This window comes from Pezoporus wallicus, unplaced genomic scaffold (assembly GCF_028554395.1).
Source record: "Pezoporus wallicus isolate ANWC-B61680 ecotype Strahan unplaced genomic scaffold, APGP_CSIRO_Pwel_v1 contig_2595, whole genome shotgun sequence".
NCBI classification, from domain to species: Eukaryota; Metazoa; Chordata; class Aves; order Psittaciformes; family Psittacidae; genus Pezoporus; species Pezoporus wallicus.
This window is the reverse complement of record NW_026640968.1, coordinates 1456-21452: the sequence shown is the minus strand read 5'-3', so window position 1 is coordinate 21452 and position 19997 is coordinate 1456. Positions and strand designations below refer to the sequence as shown.

The window sequence follows — 19997 nt, the reverse complement described above, 5'->3', positions numbered from 1 at the left end:
TAAACTTGGCTGAGATGTCCATTCAGACAGATGAAGTTCGGTACCTGGATCTTAATCAAGACAGACACATTAACATTCTTATCCTTTAAAGATTCAAACCCAAGTGCTATAGCTTATGAGAAAATCAGAATCAAAACTTAACAACCAATGCATGTATTTAAAAAGAAAACTTCCAAGTATAAATGAAAAATTTCATCCTTAGAAGTGTTCAAGGCCAGGATGGATGGGACTTGGAGCAACCTGGAGCTAGTTTCAAGGTCCCTCCTAACCCAAACTAGCCCATGGCTCTATGATGAAAAATGAAATTATACTTTGATATACACACACCCCCCCACCCCCCCGCCACAATAACATTTTCAAAACACAGCAAGTTTTGAAAGATTACCTGGTAAAAATACCATCCACAATACCAACTGTTGTCTCCTTTGCAGGAACATAAGAACCAATCTGTGCCATGACCGTGATCAATGCAACTTGCTTTATATAGGAGCTTTTTCCTCCCATGTTTGGTCCAGTTATTATCATGACCCTTTCACCATCCCCCTGGAAACATAAAACAGTGGTCAAATATATTGTCCAGCATCTGGTGCTTCTATGAGAAAATATGTTGTGTGTACATTGCTTAGAGGTATACAGGACAAGTCCTTAGGATTAAACATTCTGTTTCTAGGTGAACAGCTTGCTTCATTCTTGGAGTTCATCACATTCACATTTTAAGATATTGTGAAGTCCCAGATGGATAAATCTTCCCAAGACCTTTCTAGACTACTGAGACACAAGCATCAACTTTTATTACTCTTCAGCAAAATGGACAGTGAGGGGGAACCTTCTCATTCTCCATGAAGGAGCAAAGAAAGCACTCCAGCAATTCTGTGTGCCATTTTCTGGGGAGAAAGGGAGAAACTCATCAGTTTTCAGCACCAATTTTGGTTGTGATCTGGATTCAGAGTTCTTATTGCCAAATGGATAGACCTGGCAGACAAAGATATGACCTAGGTTTTACACCCATGCATAATTGCTTGCCTTGGTTGAACATAAGCACATTTAAACAGACTGGCTATACAAGAAATGAAGACATTGCTGACTTTGGCAGTATTTGATTGCAACACATAATACTGTGAGTTGACTGTATCCAATCTCTGATTGATCAGTGCACTAACCACTGAAATCCTATGGAAAATAAAATCTGATGCGAGAGCTCATCTCAGCAGTAAGATTCCCAGCAATACTGCTACCTGTCTATGGTAGGACATAGAATAAAACTGTGCAAGCCAATTGCTAATACAAAATTAAAACTCATCAATGATCTATAAAGCTTTCTCATAGCCTAACTCAACACTAGGAAATTAAGTTATGCAAGGACTTTGGGCAATTAAGCTTCTACTTTCTACTGGGTATGTACAATGAAATCCAACAATTTGATGAACTAACCAAAAATCAGCATATTCCACTGCCCCATGGGAGGGGCATGGAAGAAAGGACAAGGAGTGCATAATGAACATTAGCCACACCACTTAGGAATCTTGGAACTGATTAAGCATTGTGACAATGACAACAACAACAACAAAATCTTCACAGAATAAACATCACAATCTTTACAGATCTGTATTTTGATAGAGCTTTCATTTTGTTAACAAGGAGGTTAATAAAATTCAGACAGGACTGTCACATGTCATGATCCTGATAATACAGAAGATACATGCAATCATGTAAAAAGCTGTTCAGCTTTTGTGGAGGAAACCCCATCTATGTGGAATTCAGAATAAAGTAAAAATCCAGAAAATGCCACTCTTAGAAATAAAGGATGGATGTAATAAAATGCTTATGACTGTACAGGAACAAAACCCACAATTTAGTCTCTAAGGTAGTTTCAACACCGCTACTAAAACTTCGCCAGGGCCACCACTGGGCTCAACACAACAGAATTTATAAATATTTAAAACCAGAATGAGTTCATCTGCTGGATTCCACAGATTTCATGCATGTTTGGTATCCCTCCAGGGTCCCTCCAACCATGCTGTGAGGCTGGTGGCCGGCTTGCAAAGTCAGCTTTCAAAAAGAACATAGGCTCTAACATCAGACCACAAAGCCCATTTGCCCTTAGAACCGCATGCAAACATAAGCTAACATCTTACTGAAATTTATGGCTGAAATTAAAAGTAATAAATGAATCCACAAATGTTTGTGGAGGAGAGGGGGAATGGGAGAATGTTTATTTCAGGGCACTGCAAGAAAGCTTTTCCTAAAGTTAGATATTCAACAACATTTCAGATGAAAACACGGCAAAAGATCCATTTTCCTGCTGATTGAAACACATCCGCTTAAAAAAAAGAAGCATTTTAATAAACTGAGTTCCCACCCACCTCTCTCAAAAAAAAGAGAGCTGAAACCAGCAGTAGAGGCAAGAGCAATTCTACCACGATCACTTGATTTTGTAATATTCAGTATTTAGAAAGCCAACATAAGAATGGGACTAAGAGGGGAAAGTGCATGATGATTACTGAATGTAGTGCTGAATTTTTTGTAAGGGCCATCTGCCACTTGTTTGGAGTTGACTAATAATTTTGAAAGCATTCCCTGAAGTATTGCACAATAGCTGTATCATTGTGCAGGATAGAAGACAATTTAAAAATATTTCCTAAGAAATAGATATACAAATCTGAATGGTGTTGATCACAGCAATGCTCCTCACTGACATCTGTTTCATACCTTTTCTATATTTACTGTATGAAAAGGCATTTATGTATTCACAGTTAAGTTGCAAGCCTATCTTTTACATGTATTAAGAACAGACGTGTAATATTTCAAAAAATACATAGACAGGTAAATATTTAACAAAAACGTCAAAAGGACATGTAACTGAAAAGACATTTTAAGAAAAAAAGGAGGAAACAAACTAAAATACGTTTATCAGAAACAGATTACGTGAAATAAAATACAGCAGTGTTTCCTTCATATGGTAATTGCGTATTTATAGCAATTTTAGGCAATTTATGTCATACAATTCAGGTAACATGGCACAGAAAATGTTAAGAAGCAGCACCCACGCTTTCTCTGACCTACTGACAACAATACAAGTAAATAATAGTCTTACTACTTCGCAACATGGTTATTGCAGAAAATAAGTCAGAGGGAGACTCAGAAGTAACATATAGGCTGCAAGCTACACTTTGCAGGGCGGGATCTTTTATCATAATACGAAACCCTTCTTACAACTAATGTGCTGTCTACAGAGTGTGTACTTGATACAATATACTGAAGAGTCAGAGCTCCAAACCTGCTTAGTCAGAGCAAGAAATGCTGTATGAAATTCATACTTCCAGAAAGAAAGGAAATTACAAAGTAGATAAATATCTGAAAAATAATCTGTGCTATCTGAGAATTAATTTGGAAAATGAGCCTGTAACATCTTACATGGAGACAAGTTAGAAAACTTAACTGTGTAGATGAGGCCCTGAGTGATACTGTTTACTGGTGGTCTTGGCAGTCCTAGGGTAATGGTTGGACTTGATCTTAAAGGCCTTTTTCAAACTAGCTGATTCTATGATTCTTAAATTGTTGCTATCTTCTACATTAAAAAACTCCACAAGTTTGAGATGAAGTTATGACAAAATGCAGATTCCTTCTGATGAAGCTGTTAAAAAAACTGTGGTGTTTTGTTTTTTTCTAAATAACCATTTAAACTTTCATTTTCCTGACTTTGAGATCTCTTTTCTTTATGCCACTAAGATGGAACAAGGCTGTAAAGAGAGCATCTGGCTGTAAGATAGCAGAAAAAGGACAAAACAGTCGTGGACACATCTAGCTATCCCTCTCTGAATTGCAACCAAGCAGACAGTTGTGTGAATAAATTATTTAACTTCCTGGCAAGAAGCAAATCCCAGATTCCTTCCCTTGAATTATCTTAAGTTGAAATGGTATCTCAGTACTTACTGAGAGGTTAGTTGAATTTGGAACATATTGATCCTGCTCTCCCAGCAATACATCAATTACAGGGTGCCTCCCATTTTTTATAATTATTTCTTGCTGGTTATCTTGCACAGTTGGTCTGCAAAAAGGAAGAGACATTAATTTTAATGTTTATTGTAACTGATTATTTAGAACTACTGTAACTAAAGCATGCAGGAGGTTCATCTATGATGTAGATTTTGGGGGGTGGGTGGAGAGAGAAAAATTAATTATTGCTATCAAGCATTTTTAAAGAATTCCTTGGTTTCATTCAGGCATAAAAAAATATTAGAATATTAGCAGATTGGAAAAAAAGAAACTTCAGAGCATTTTCTTCACTTTTCATAGCCTAGGGAATGTTTTCAGTTGTTTATGTGTATTCTAAAAAAAAACCTATTAAGAACTACAAAATGAACTAGCACTAGCAAAACCTGCAAACTGATGAGCTTGCTTCCATCCCATCATTGCACCAACTTCTGCCAAGTGCCACCTTCTGCAGATAAATTTCATATTCTCAGAATGATCTTGCTGATGAACTGGTTCAGCCTGTTACTACATTAGCTCCTAAGTGGAGCATGGGAGCAAAGAAAATTGTCTAAATATGTGTTTTATGACTGGTAACACATTAAACAATACAAATCAAAGACTAGGGTATGATGAGGCAATAATCCTCCAATAAACATCACAGCTCTTGTAATCCGACAGCAACAGCCAATAACAGTCACCAAACAACTGTCTATAAAAGAACTTACTACCTAAGTTGAAACACTGAAATGACAATACCTTTTTATAAATTAACATGCAAACAGATCAATATTTTTTTTCTGTCATCTCCAAGCCATGTAAAAAGTTTTGTCTCAGATGCTTCCACCTTAGCTGTAAATTTGTCTACATGTCTACTAATGTAACATGTATAATTCTGTTACATATCTCCATGTCTGAAAACCTCCATCTCCAAGAGCTGCATGGTCTTCACAGAACAAAAAAGGCAAAAGCAGCATGTTCAACTGAATTATGACTAAGATTTCTTTTTGTTTTTTTTTTTTTAGCATAAAGATACTTCCAGCGGTTGTATGACTGAGATGAAACCAATGCAAACAGTGTCTTAGCCCTTGGGGACAAAGAAAGGGAATTTCATTCTACACTTGCGGGATGCATAAGTTGAAGTGTAATACGATGGTCTGAAAAGAGGAGCACATACTTAGAAGTACTTCCTCCTGTACCTCTCCACTTTGTATTCAAGAGAGGGAGATGACAGTTAAGTGACTCATTTGCCATTTCATAATTCTGCCCTCAGCTTTGGAAATAATTCCCTTTTTTAACTGCTTGAGCCTCCTTCCAAGTATCTGTGAGACAGGATGTGGTTTCAGGATGCCATGAATCTTGCTAACTGCCTGTTCTGGCTTCTAAGGGGTCCATGGAAGTATTGCTTCAGCTATAGTAATTCCAGAGCTCTCCCTTGCCCTGTGTTCCAACAATCACACAATTATGCGTCATAAGGCAGAAAAAAAAATATATATATATATATATATATAAAATCAAATCAAATCAAATCAAATCAAATCAAATCAAAGAAAAAGGTAAATTGCTCTGGAATGCATAACAAGTCCTTTAGTCAAGTACCACCCTCTCAACAGCATTCCTTCAAGTTAAACAAATGCAGTCTGCAGAGTAGATTCTCAAACATCAGACGATCATCTCTGGACTACCTACATCATCTTTAGGCATCTAACTTTGCTGCCCAGGAGCCCTGATGTTCATTTTGTAATCCTTTAAGTAAAGGATGAGTCTTCCAACACAGGGGTTGTGAGATGCCTCAAAGCTGTAGAAGGTGCTCCTCCCTCTCCAACAACCTGACTTCACAACTTGTTTATATGCCTCAAGTAGGGTGATAGGAAACAATCCTCACTCAATCAAAAACATTCCTCTGAAATACTTAAATTAGTTAATGTGAAAAGCTTTCCCTCAGTAGCCCTCCAAAATGAATTACTGACACCTTCCCTGAAGTTTCACTAAGAAGTCTCCTTCTTGCCAGTTTGTATGTGGTTCTAAGTCACTCTTCAAAATTCAGTGAATCATTTAAAACTCTGCACAGTGAACAAATCAGATTTCAATTTGTTTTCTCGTCTGAGTATACAGAACCAAGCAATTACTTTCAAAGAGATTTTGACAGAGGCACACAAGATCCCAAGAGTCCAAAAGTGATCAGCACACATAAGCTGCATCCACACACACTTAAGACATGATTTGTTGTATTTCCATGGGTCTCAAATGTTAAGAATTCATATAGTTATTCCAAAGCAGCTGTAGGAGCACTTGCAGCACAGCCCCACCATGACAACATTTGAGAGAGTTTTTTAAAAAACACATTTTCAAAAGATAGTCAGTGAGAACTGTGTGACAGAGTGAATGGTTGAGGACTGGAAACGAACAGCCCTTGCAGAAGTGTCTACAGTAAACCTCAGAAACAGTAAGGGCTGCCCTCTAGGACAGCACTCAGCAGGTTGAAGCAGTGGCTGGCCCAGTGAGCGTCCAGTGCCTTTGGAGACAGAAACCCCACTGCATGGAAGAAAGCACTCCAGTGAGACTGACTGCCTCTGTGTGGGTGCAAGAAATGTGGGCTCCTAAGTGGGAGGAAGACCCAGCTGGAGGGTGCTCAGGCTCAGGAGCCAGCTCTGAATCAACCTCTGGTGAAGCAGGACTTGAGTGTTCATGTCTCCCCTGTGCAGAGAAATGGGGGTACAGCCCTGGCACCACCAGAGTCCCAGGCTGGTGTGCCGAGGGTACATGTAAGTTGCATGGCTCATCAGGCCAAATACGTGATCCTGGGTGAACCATCATCACTGCTCTGGAAGTTGGTACTAATATTTACCTATTATTTACCTATATTTACCTATAATTTATTATTTGTACTATATTTACCTGAAATACATCCTTGAAACATATCTAGAATTTTAGGTATTAGAAACACTTTATAAATTCAGACCTTGCTGAGAAAGAGAACAAAAAAATTCTGCACAAAGTCCAACATATATTTATGTACATGTGAGATACCACCTCCCAGAGTCAGGTCAAACAACAGACAAACATAAGATGTCAAATTTGAGCTGTAATGTTTATAGATTTGCATGAAGCCCAGAGCTGTTGCTTTGCAAAATCAGATTAAGTTGACTCCACTGTAAACAATTTTAACAATGTGTCATAGTACACCCATTAAAATTCAAATTTAATTTAACTACTTCCTGTAAGAGCCTACATAAAAATTAAAAATTCATTACCTGCAGTAGTCTCCTTGTTTAGCCACCTGGGCCAATGAGAACAGGCAGTCAACAGTTGCTAAGTGACCAACCACTTTAGACAGAGGGTGATAATGTTCACTGAAATGGCTACACCAAAACAGATAAAATACAGAAGAGAAAAAGATAATTTCATACAGATACAAATGTACTGTCAGAATATACCCTGCTCAGTCTTCTCACAGAGCTCCCATGCTCTTAAAATTACTCTGAATTCAAAACTCCCAGCAGTGTATTAAGTTACAATATGAGGACACAATCTTTAATCAAGATGGACCTCAAAAAAAAGCAGACAAAATGAAATTCATTAAATCGTGTATAAAGGGTCTGCAGCTGATCCCTGCTGCCTAAATGATGCCTATACAGTGGCAACTGAATCCCAGCTGCTGACTCACTTCAACCTTATGTTCATCAAAAACCCGCAAAAACCTGGAAGTGCGTGAACGCATAAGTTGCCTACAATTTCAATAAAGGACGGTATCTACAGCAGAAAATACAAGAATTAATTTCCCATCTATGGTACTGCTTCCCCCAACAGAATAATGATGTTATCAGGAGGACACAGTTTTCAGTAGAGTTCATTCACATAGTTCTCAAGAATTTCTTTTTTTCCCCTCTCATCATCTCAAAGATACAGCACGGAATACAAAACCAGTAGGGGGGGCAAAATTAAGTCATTATTTTAATAAAAAAATAAAATTGAGAGCTGGGGAACAAGAGTACCTTCCTACACACAAGTCCTACAGCTGGTATCATCTCCCAAGTAACAAAGGACGGGACAAGAGGTAACAGCCTCAAGATGCACCAGGGGAGAGTCAGACTGGATCTTAGGAACAATTTCTTCCCCGAAAGGGTGCTCAGGCATTGGAACAGGCTGCCCAAGGCTGTGGTGGAGTCACCATCCCTGTGTAGAAAAGGCCTTTAGTGACTTGGGTTAGTGGTGGCCTTGACAGTCCTGGGGCAACAGCTGGACTTGATGATCTTGATGGTCTTTTCCAACCTAAACAATTCTATTATTCTATCATACAACACCACGGACAACAGCAAAGTGACCATGAAAGCAGCAGTTCTCTAAGTGAAGAAAGGTTAAAATAGGTCTACTCAAACTTATATGGCTGATACAGTGACAAATTATTTAACAGAACTATTTTTTTACAGTATTGCAAAGGCAACACATCAGAAGAAGGGTAAACTGGAATGTGTTTTCTGATTTCTACAAAATCTAAGGAATTGCTAGGCTTCTACTAGGAGGCAAACCTTGGCATCAGTTATGTCCCATGACACAATTTCTGAAGGAACTTGTTAAGGTTTCGCAATGAGGGAAAAAGCACAAATGAAAGCAAGCCAAATATCGCTTTGTGGCAAGAGAGACAATTTCAGTGGGTCTGTTATTTATGGAAGTAAAAAAAAATGTACCTGATAACCAGACACCTGAAAAATTAAAAGGTATTTAGAAGTTTGAGAAATATTTTTTAAACTCCCATTTTAAAGATCCTTTGGCTAAATAGCCAAATAACTTTATTCAAAACGTAGATCTGAGAAAAACAGGTCTTCTGTGCCCATTATGAGGGACAGTAACAGCCCCATTACTTTCTATCGAACAGACCTAGTCAACTGGCAGGGATAGCATACAAAATAGAGTATGAAGAATCACACTAAGCCAAGGGTCTGCCTTTGGGCACCCAGAACATTCCTAACTCAAAACCTGTAAGTTACAGTACTTAATTTATTGTTTTTTTTAAGTAATGGAACACTTAACAGCAAAGCCATACTCTAGTTCAATTAAAATTAAAAGTGAATTTGGTTAACTTGTATATTAAATTCTTTTTTCCAGTTCAATTACATTGTACTGTAATAATAATATGACTAGATTTGGTTTAACTCAAAATGCTACTTTCAGGCTTTTAATGCAGTGCTAATAGCTTTCGAATTTTGAGTGCCACTTTTATATATTTAATAGTGTATTTTCATCAGAATTGTAAAATCTAGAGATACCTCTGCTGGTCTCAGGACTCAGTCTGCAAATGTCTTCCATTCAAATGCTTTAAAGTGAAGAATAATACATTAATTGACTCTCTTTGAAGTTGTTGTGGGCAATATAATTAAATTAGCAATATTTATTATTTTATTTCCACTATAACAGCAGAAAAAGAAAAATGTTAATCTTAAAAAAAATAACTACAATGACAAAAAATGACTCTATTTTGGAAACTCACTCTAAAAATCGTAGCCATTCAGCACTACAGTCAAGGACTAGCTGCTCCCGGAGCTGATTCAGATGTCTGTAATTTTCTATAATAAAAGGAGAGTGGAAACGGCTGACAGCTTTTGTACTGGAAAAAGAGAGAAAAGCCAAATATGAAATAAAGGTTACTAAGCAATCAGTTACACCATCTATACAAAATTGGACTAGTTTGTCTTCTGTGAGCTCTGAAAATAAATGTTTAAAAAATAAAAAAAAAGTCTTTTATTGTGGTACCAAACTCTATTGATTCCAATTATCTTTGCTGTGAATAAAGTTACTGCATTGCTACCCATTCATAAGGCTCTTGAAATGTTTTTCACAATGTAGCATATTATTACTTCAGTTTATATATTTCACAAAATTTTGTTTAGCTATACACTGCACAAAGGGATGACCTTTTTGTGATTGCATGTATAAGGAACTCCAAGAAAAAAAAAATCACTTTAAAGAGGAAAACTTCATGATAAGCCTGAAATAAACTTAGTAAATACAGATTGTCTTGTAAGTTTCTCTTTGGACACTTGATATTTATGTATGCATTTTCATTAAGGAGTCGCTTTTGCACTCCCAGGCATTATTTTACAAAATCCAGATTAGCTGTAATTTGTTCTTCAGCATCTTCATTCTGTCTGATTTGTGTGCTTTTAATACTGAATTCTTGCATAAGCGGATAGCAGGTAGTTTCAGGGTCCACCTTGATTATGCCTATTTCTGGTGCAAGATGTTTGTGCTCACACATTACACACCAGGCCTTGTAAAGAACACTACACACTATAATATTGGACTCTACACACTACAGCACTGGACTCTACACATCCATGGACTCTACAAAATGTAATATTACAGTATTCCCCCTGTTTGAATAATAAAACAAATGACCGAAAAGAAAAAAAAACAACTACATCATTCAACTTATCTTTGTTTCATCTACTGGGAAAGGTATCCAAAGCTATTTAAAATCATGATTACACAACGTGAAGTACCACAGCAAGCAAACCTTGCCTGTATGAATAAGTGAAATGACATTTTAAATGCAATAGCTATACTGAGATGCACAGGTATTTGCACAGCTACCTTCACCTTTCTGAATAAAGTAAGATCAAAATTTTATGAAAGATTTGCATGTACAAGCTACAGACAAAACTGAATTCAGACCATAAATTTGGACACCAGTGTACGTACTTTCATATACATATACAGTATATGAAAGACTAAGCAAGTAACATAGTGCACTAAGGATATACCATGTAAAAACAAACATTTTAAGAACTCTGTTTTTTCAGTTTGGTTTTGTTTGTGTTTAAGCAAAACTGACTATGGCAATAAATTAATATAATAATTTTGGTTGGTTGGTTTTCAAATGAAAAATGAAGCCAAAACCACAAACACATGGAGCAATGAGAATGTGTATGTAATTAACTGTAATACTAAAATATCACTCTTTTAATATAAAAATAGAACAAACTTCAAAGAGATTTTACATACCTACTAACCATAACCCAGTCAGATGGCACAAATGATTTATGGGAATTCTTGACTTCTACCGTGAACTAAAATAAACAGAAATATAATGTTACACATCATGGGATGTTAAGAAAGATTACAGAACCATAATCATCATGCATCAAGAAATCTGCATGCATCAGAAGAAAACCATAATCAGCCTACACTGACTGAGCAGATCAGAAGCTAATGTTCTTTTTTGCCCCACAAGTGAGGGTTATGGCATAAATATTTTCTGACAAACAAGCAACTCCTATCCTGTTCTTGAGCCCTACCATGTTGCTGCCCCATCTCTGCCCTTCTATTCAAACCCACAAACACGCTCTCCTCACCTTCCTCTTACTAAGCCAAAGCCATACTAAAGCTAGTAGGTAAGTTTTACTTACCTGATCCTGACTGGGGCTTGTAGAGAATTTAGCATTTACACTGACTCTATGCTATAGATCACCTGATAAAGCTACTCCTTATCAGAGAGATGTGTCCTCCTGCCTCAGGATCAGTGATTCTGCTGAGCCACAGCCACCTACAACATTTCACAGACAGGAGCTCAAACTCTCAAATGCTAGCACTGCATCAATAGTACCTTTCATCAAGTTTGTATGAACTTGGGGTCAGAAAGTGAAGGAACATGGAAAACCAGCAGTAGTAGTAAGAGGCTCATTGCAGTGTAATTTATATGATGTGTTTATTGCAGTATTTTGTATGATTCATGTCCGTTATCTTTATAACACTAGCCTGAGGTCCTGATATCAAAGAATTGAGGCATTCTCAAATGAAAAATTTCAACTGGAAACCACATTTCTACCAGAGATTAGATTAACTCAGAATCTGACCACCTTCACAGAAAAGTTGACAAAGCTTTTCCATTACATTTGGTATGTTTTAGATAAAAACTTCCCCACCTCACCAGAGCAGCCAGGAATCACCCTCAAGTACAAACAAGGAGGAGAATTCTAATGTGAGCACAAGACTCCAGCAACGACATAGTGAACTATTTTTTAATTCATATAAGACACTTTTAACATATTTGGTAATGTAGAAACCATGAAATTGCATAATACATGTGAGATAAAAAGACTGAAAATGGGCAAAAGCAGAGATCTGCAAAGATCCAAACATGAGACAACTGCTGCTGCCACTAGTGGTGTTGCTGATGTCCCGTACAGCTTTTTCTGAAGTTCATCTCAAATAAATATCCATTGTTTAGGAAAGGAAGACACAAAATAGTGTGACAATTGTGTCTGTGCTGGATGCCTAAAAACAGTCTGAATTAACACAGCCAGTTCAGTCGCCTGGCCTGTTTGTGTGGCTAGTGAGAAACAAGCAGAGTTTGCAATCTTCTTCAAAACAACAAAAGCATTTGTTTTCATTCTTAGCCCTATTAGATAAATAATTGCAGTAATAAATAAATGGGACCAAAGCACTGCTTATGCAATACAAGAAATCACTATTTGCCAAATACAGCAAATTCTCTCTAAATCCTGCCTGAAATGAATAGCAATGCTATTGCTATCCAGACTGCTTTCTGTCCTAGTCAGTGCACACTATGAATTACATTACAGGTCTGGAAACAAATGATAGGATAGATGGGGTGTAACCTCGTGTTTTGGAAAAGGTATGCATCAGCTAGATCTTCATCAGAACTCCAAAAGGAATTTAACAAATGTAAGTTAACAAACTGGGCTGACTCTGAAAATCTAACCGTGTGTTCACAATCATGGTTTTGGGGGCACATATTAAGGAAAAAATAGTTCGATTATTTTTTCTTCTCCAAAAAGGCCTGTACCTTGAACAGCTGTTCAGAGTAGGGGAATGCATAAAACAGTTTCCTGGCAGCTTCTCCAGCTTCCAGAACTAGCAAATCATAAACCTGCTTTCTGCCCAAGTCTGATGTGAGGAAGCGTTTGAATACTACATCTATCAGACTGCTACAAGAACATAAGAATATACCATACAGAACTGAAAGAGAGCGTAACTCAAGGAAACTGCTCTGGAACTCCCATACAATCCCCTTTCCATTACTTCCATTCCTTTAGTATCCTTCCTTTCCTCACAACCATCTTCCTCTACTGCTTTATTTGATGTCTCCGAAACACCCATACCAGATGTAATTAAGTAACAACTACCCCTAAGCTCTGCAGCTCCTTTCATGAATACATCAAAGACATGGCACCCTGTCTGCAATGGTTTCTGAGCTGTCCCGTTACAAAGCTCTCCTCTCACGAACATGTGCATAGTGCCTGGTTGTTTCTCAAACCCTCCTGGTCAGCTCGTATCTGTCTACTTCATCAGATGCTCTTCTCTTGTTGATCAAGTACTCTCTTCTCCTTTCTTCACACACGTGCCATCACCCACCTCTTAATGCAGCCTCTCTGAGACAAACCTCTCAGATCCTGTCCCTTCCCTTCCTCACACAATACTCAAAACACACTCTTCCAAATTTCTGCTTTTGGACGTCAGCATCCATGCTAATAGCCTACCCAGAGCTTTACCTACACTTGCTTCCTCTTCCCAGCTTCACCCTCAAAAATCGTACAATCATAGAACAGTTAGGGTTGGAAAGCACCTTAAGATCATCTAGTTCCAACCCCCTGCCATGGGCAAGGACACCTCACACTAAACAATGTCACCCAAGACTCTGTCCAACCTGGCCTTGAACACTGCCAGGGATGGAGCATTCACAACTGCCCTGGGCAACCCATTCCAGTGCCTCACCACCCTTAGAGTAAAGAAATTCCTCCTTATATCCAACCTAAACATCCCTTGTTTAAGTTTTAACCCATTACCCCTCGTCCTACCACTACCGTCCCTAATGAAGAGTCCCTTTCCAGCATCCCTAAAGACCCTTTCAGATACTGGAAGGCTGCTATGAGGTCTCCACATAGGCTTCTCTTCTCCAGGCTGAACAGGCCCAACTTTCTCAGCCTATCTTCATACAGGAGGTGTTTCAGTCTCCTGATCATCCTTGTGGCCCTTCCCTGGACTTGTTCCAACAGTCCCATGTCCTTTTTATGTTAAGGACACCAGAATTGTACACAATACTCCAAGTGAGGTCCCAGGAGAGAAAGAGTAGAGGGGCATGATCACCTCCTTCGACCTGCTGGTCACGCTCCTCTTGATGCAGCCCAGGATACGTTGGGCTTTCTGGGTTGCGAGCACACACTGAAGCCGGTTCATGTTAAGCTTCTTATCGACCAACACCCCCAAGTCCTTCTCAGTAGGGCTGCTCTGAATCACTTCTCTGCTCAACCTGTAGCTGTGCCTGGGACTGCCTCAACCTTGCACTTGGCATGGTTAAACTTCATAAGGTTGGCATCAGACCACCTCACAAGCATGTCAAGGTCGCTCTGGATGGCATCCCTTCCCTCCAGCCTATCAACCGAACCACACTGCTTGGTGTCATTGGCAAGCTTGCTGAGGGCGCACTCAATCCCACTGTCCATGTCACCAACAAAGATGTTAAACAAGACCGATCCCGACACTGATCCCTGAGGGACACCACTCGTTACTGGTCTCCAGTTGGACACTGAGCTGTTGACCACAACTCTTTGCGCGCAGCCATCCAGCCAGTTCTTTATCCACTGAGTGGTTTACCTATCAAATCGATGCCTCTCCAATTTAGAGACAAGGATGTCATGTGGGACAGCGTCAAACGCTTTGCACAAGTCCAAGTATATGACATCAATTGCTCAGCCCCTGTCCATCAGTTCCATAGCCCCATCATAGAAGGCCAATACCCACCTAAGGTGTTCATCAAATGCTGCTATCTTTAATCCATTCCTTCTGACTATCTCTCTCACCTTCACCATTGCCTATCAGTAGCATGATGTTTCTCTTGGATCTTTCCCACCTTCCTAGGCCCCCAGTGTGACAATGGGCTGCTTCCAGCACTTTCCCTCCTTATCTTTACTCTTTTATTCCCAGCTTTTGTTCCTAACTCCTAGTTCCCTAACTCCTTTCTTTTCTCAGTTTCCTGTGGCATTTTCCCCAGTCTTCCTAGTCTAAGCTGCCAAAGGCCAAAACTGAACAGTGCTACCTCACTGCTCCTTTCAGCTGCCCCACCAATGTGACAGCATCTGCCATCTCTCATTTTTTTGCACTGAACTTCTCGGCTGGCTGGAGCATGGCCTGCCCACACTTACACAGCATCTGGCAAACAAAAGCTCTGTTCCGCAACTCCTATTTCTAAGAACTAAAAGTAAAAAGAATGTATCATTCTTTAATACTGTTTCTCTTCTCCCCCATCTTTCAAATTACAGCTTTAATCAGTAATTACAACTCATTTTACCATTCTTCAAATCTACCTAATGCTGTGCTTTTTGGTTCTCTGAGAATATTTCAGCACTTACTAGCCACATAAATAACCCTGGAAGCATGCAAGCTTGTCTACATATATGAAAAAGCAAAACATTACTGAACCAAACTCAACTGAAATAATCTGGTTTTATTATCTGAATCACTAAAGTAATTCACTTAAAAAAGTGACAGTGTCACAAAACTGTACTTTGAAGTTGTACAAAAAAATCATGGTTTTTAAAGTATATGACCTCACTGAGTATCATATGAAATGAAGAGAGTTCTAGTTAAGTCTAACTTTTAAGCTGTTTTTCAGACAAGCAAGGGTACTGCCATACATAATAGATACCATATTACCTCTTGACCAGAAACTGTAACGTATTCTGCAGAAGGGTTCTTGATCTGTTTACGAATGTCCAGCAGATGCAGTTGGATTTTAGAAAGCACACCCATAATCTCCTCTTTTTTCTTTCTGATGACAGGGAAGTCTGTAAGGTCCTTGAACAATTGGGTTTTATCTCCAGTCCTATCCATAAGAAGCATAAGATAAAATAATGGTAAAACCAAAGATAAGTTTTCTAATTCTATGGGTTGTGTCCATACTTTTATTTGTTAATTTTCATCTGTTTTAACACTACCTTTTTATTCATCTCTAAACACAGCTTTTCTGCTACTAGGTCATGATACAGCACATTTACCAAAAGCTGTAATACACACTACATAAATAGAAAGGAACTTCATATATGAACTCTAAGAAGCTGCACCAAGATAACCCCCCAAATGGTTCAAACCCAATCTGTTCCTGTTTCTTTCTACTGTATCACTTCATGCTCATTCTTGTATTGCTGACTCAGGTTTCTTGCCGTTTCTGGATGTGCATTCTACAGATTTCTGTTTGTTCTCCCTCAGTTGAGTAGAGCAAGAAAAGGAAGCACAAGAAAAAGCATTCCTTTCTGCCTCAACCCTAATTCTGGAATGGAACTGCTGTACCAACCTCGTGCACTCCGAGTGCTGACAACATCTTTATCATGATTAAATGCAAAGATTTAGATAATTTCTGAACACAGATTTTAAATGTATTAAGAATTTAGCCAAATTGACAGATTTTCATGTGGATTGAGAAGTGCCTCCCAATAGGCCTTCATCAAAGCAGAATATCATCAGGAGTTTCTCAGAGCAGCTTCCTTCTTTTCTCAAGGAAAGATTAACCAGAGCATTTTTAATACAGGCAAAACAAAGACCCTTCTTCTAGTCTCAGTGTCAGAAAATGACAGAATTGTTTTGGCTGCACTATCTCAGCTCAGGATTGAAACCCAAACGCACAATGCTATTCAAATGTTTAAAACGGGGAAGCTGGAAAAGCTATTAAAAATATGGTTGTCATCAAAAATAACAAAAATTTAACTTATCTTAATAAGTAGCAGGCAAACAAAGTAGTGAAATCAGCCCTAAGTTAACTGGAAACACATTTGTATTTGAAAGCAAATACAAAACCGTACAAGCTAATTGCATAATTACCCTGAAATCTAGTATTTGGAGAGCAAGTAATTAGCAAACTGAAAGTAATAAAACATGGAAGCAATAAAAAGTCTAATAGTCGACCCGCTTCAATACCCCTTTGCCTGTGAATGAAACTACAGCTGGTCACAAACCAGTGACCAGACAGGTAACACTAAGCTGTGCTTTGATTTTTGCATTACATGGATATAGTTATTGCATAAAATGACAGTAAAAATGTCATTTTAAAATACAGTATTAATTTTTAGAAACAATTTTGTGCTAATTAGATCTGTTTCCATGGGAATGCAGTAAAAAAAAGAAGACTGCTAGTAGCCAGCAGATGATTGTGAAGACAGTCACTGCTGTGTGATGCCTACCAAAAATATAAAAGTTGACAGTTTAAAAAAAAAAAAAATCAACCCAAAACCACAAACTCAAAATCTCAAACACCCCCTAAAAAAAACCCCTGGATCACAAGGATGCTTGTGAATGCCACTACAGTATTTTACCCACACCACATAATAAAATTAACACATGATGCAGTATACATACGAGTGCACGATTGTATAAGTAGTCACCATGATTTCAAAGAAAAAAGGGGTTTGAGTCCAAATAATACTGCCACACAAGTTTTAAATATATTCAGGCCAAAAGGTGGGGTCTTTTAGTCATTTTGAATAAATGCAAATAAAATGTATAACTTCTGCAGATCTCTGATGACACCTTCTACTAATACTACTGTATCTTATTTTTGTATACTGTTCAAGCCATTATCTATACAGTAACAAAAAAAAAAAAGGAAGCATATTTTACACCTATCTATTCTGGTATAATTAAGATACACTCTGTTTTGTCATAACCTGCCACAACTATAATTGGATCACATTCATCAGTAGAAATCTCATAATCCCACCTGTCCAACAGGTGTAGCAAATACTTCTAGCCTTCTCCAATTCTAAATTTACACACCTTGCATCTGTCTCTAATTCTGAAGCAAACAAAATAAGGTCTAAGCACTCTTAAGTTCTTAAATTTCTTAATTTTAAATCTCAGTTTAAGAGAAAGATAAAGATTTTATAAATAGAATGGAAGTTTTAGTCTGTTTTGAAAATAAAACATCACGACTATACTGCCTCAATATAACAACATATTAAACTATAGACCACATTTTTCAAAGAACCTTCACGTATACCACAGTCAATTAGATCTCATTAATAATTAATCTCACTAATATCTAATCAGTCTTCGATCATCATGTTAAAAGTTAAATGAAACTTGCTTACAGCATGGAAGTTCAGGAAGATCTATCTATAAAACTATTAAATGTATTTTCTCTGTCATTAGTGACCATGCAAAGAGATTTTTAGAAATGGAGGGAGGACACTCAAAGCTTTGATGAATTTTCACAAAAAAGGTCAAAGGCTTATTCCTAACAGCAGAGCAGCCACTCTGCTAAAGGTCATGTCTCTCCACAAAAAAAAAAGCTTCTCTATTAAAAAAAAAAAATATTTTAAAAGTTGTTAAACAAATTAACATGAGCAAAACATATTTTGCTCTAAATTCACTACCCGAAAAAGCTGAAAAACTTTAAAAAAATTATGCAGCCTGAGGCAAACACCCACTAAACAAACTACTTTCTCTCATAGTTTAACTTGAAAAAAAGAATATAAGCTGTAGAAAACAACCTCTGCTTTAACAAAGTAACCTGTACATAAAACAAAAAATATAAAACTAAGGTATATTAAAACCAGATGTGTAACCCTCAAAATTGAATACATTTACTCTAGAAAGTCTATGAAGCACTGAAGATTCATGTATTTTTTCTACTTACTTGGCTGCTTCTTCATTAAGGATCTTTAAATAATGTTTTACTGGGGAGAGAAGTTCTGGGATTTCCAACAGTGCATTTTGTAATAGAGGAGTTTTCACGTAAGAATGTATGACTGGAACAAGAGCTTGAATCTCCAAGTCCAGGTGAGACAGAGTGCTGACTATCAAGAAGAACTCTTGGGTTGAGCACTGAGAAGGGAAGCAATATCTAAATCATTATGGTGTATTATTATATTTTCCTTAAACTCTACGAACTTTTATGCTCTTTTGAAAATAATACAAAATACAACAAAAATGTATGGACTATTTCTAACACAGCTGCATAGTCTTACCACATTCACAAGGTTAATAAAGCATACTACTATTTCAACCACTATTGTTAGTTGGGACCTGATCTCCGTTACTCCTGTTGCTGGATAGAAACATATAAAACATATTTTACTGACGTGTAGATCAGATATTCCTTCTTCAGTGCACTGACAATACAGAAAAAAACAGTTTGTTTTCCTCACCTGCGAATGCAAGGAAGGGAGTAGGACAAACTGAATGCTTCTACTATGAAAATCTTTGTATGCCACATCCTTCTCTTCCTACATTATGTTTTCTCTCCTACCTAGGCAACAAACAGCCTAATACTCAATTTCTGGTCAGTGTTTTCTGGTAATCAGTACAACATTAACTGCAGAACATGCAGGCTTCCATGAATCACTATTTCATAAAACACTCCTGCATTTTTATTTTGCCACCCCTTCTCTTTCAAAATCTCTCCCCAGAGGTAAATTTTTCATTCTCTTTCCTTCCCACAGCCATATGCAAGAACTAAAACAATTCTCTCATCTGTTATACTGTGTTTATTTCTTCCAAATAACTTATGTACCCAGAAGCAAGTATTAACAAAAATGCTGAGCTCTAAAGGAACACTTTGCCTCCTTCCCCACATACATAACCCTAAAATAAGTTTGTTCTGTAATGCCTTCACAACACGAACACCATATAAATTCAATCTTCTGAAAACCATAAACAATAAATTAATGTACACTCCACTTACAGCCTTGGCCCTCTTCTCATTAAATAATGTCACTGCTGTGACCAGCAATGGAAGAGCGTCCCCCATGGTGTATAAACTCAGAATAAAGATACATCTAGACCTGCAGCCTTGGCAATCGACTACGGAAGTAGTAGAAAACTACTGGAAACTGTAAGAGACTGACAACAATAAAGCTAGAAAGAAAGTAATTTTTAAGTTTAATTGACAAGTTCACTGATTTGCTCTATCATAAAGACTGTATTAAACGAAAATTAAAAAATACAATAAAATAAAAAATCATTCCTGGCCATTTAATATGCATTCAGTCACAGGAGTAATTAAATGTTACTGA

The 19997-nt window shown here is 37.7% G+C and overlaps 1 protein-coding gene across 1 annotated transcript in view; it reads right to left on the bottom strand.

The window, feature by feature from the left end:
* Positions 1 to 19732, bottom strand: part of LOC130605687 (DNA mismatch repair protein Msh3-like) — a 44175-nt gene extending 24443 nt beyond the window's left edge. The window contains exons 1-8 of the mRNA XM_057421381.1: positions 19667 to 19732; positions 18620 to 18807; positions 15646 to 15814; positions 10975 to 11039; positions 9461 to 9577; positions 7227 to 7334; positions 3934 to 4048; positions 386 to 543 (exon numbers count right to left, since the gene is read on the bottom strand). Coding sequence (XP_057277364.1) covers positions 386 to 543; positions 3934 to 4048; positions 7227 to 7334; positions 9461 to 9577; positions 10975 to 11039; positions 15646 to 15814; positions 18620 to 18807; positions 19667 to 19732 — 986 coding nt within the window. The remainder of the gene's footprint in view (positions 1 to 385; positions 544 to 3933; positions 4049 to 7226; positions 7335 to 9460; positions 9578 to 10974; positions 11040 to 15645; positions 15815 to 18619; positions 18808 to 19666) is intronic.
* Positions 19733 to 19997: the final 265 nt, after the last annotated feature.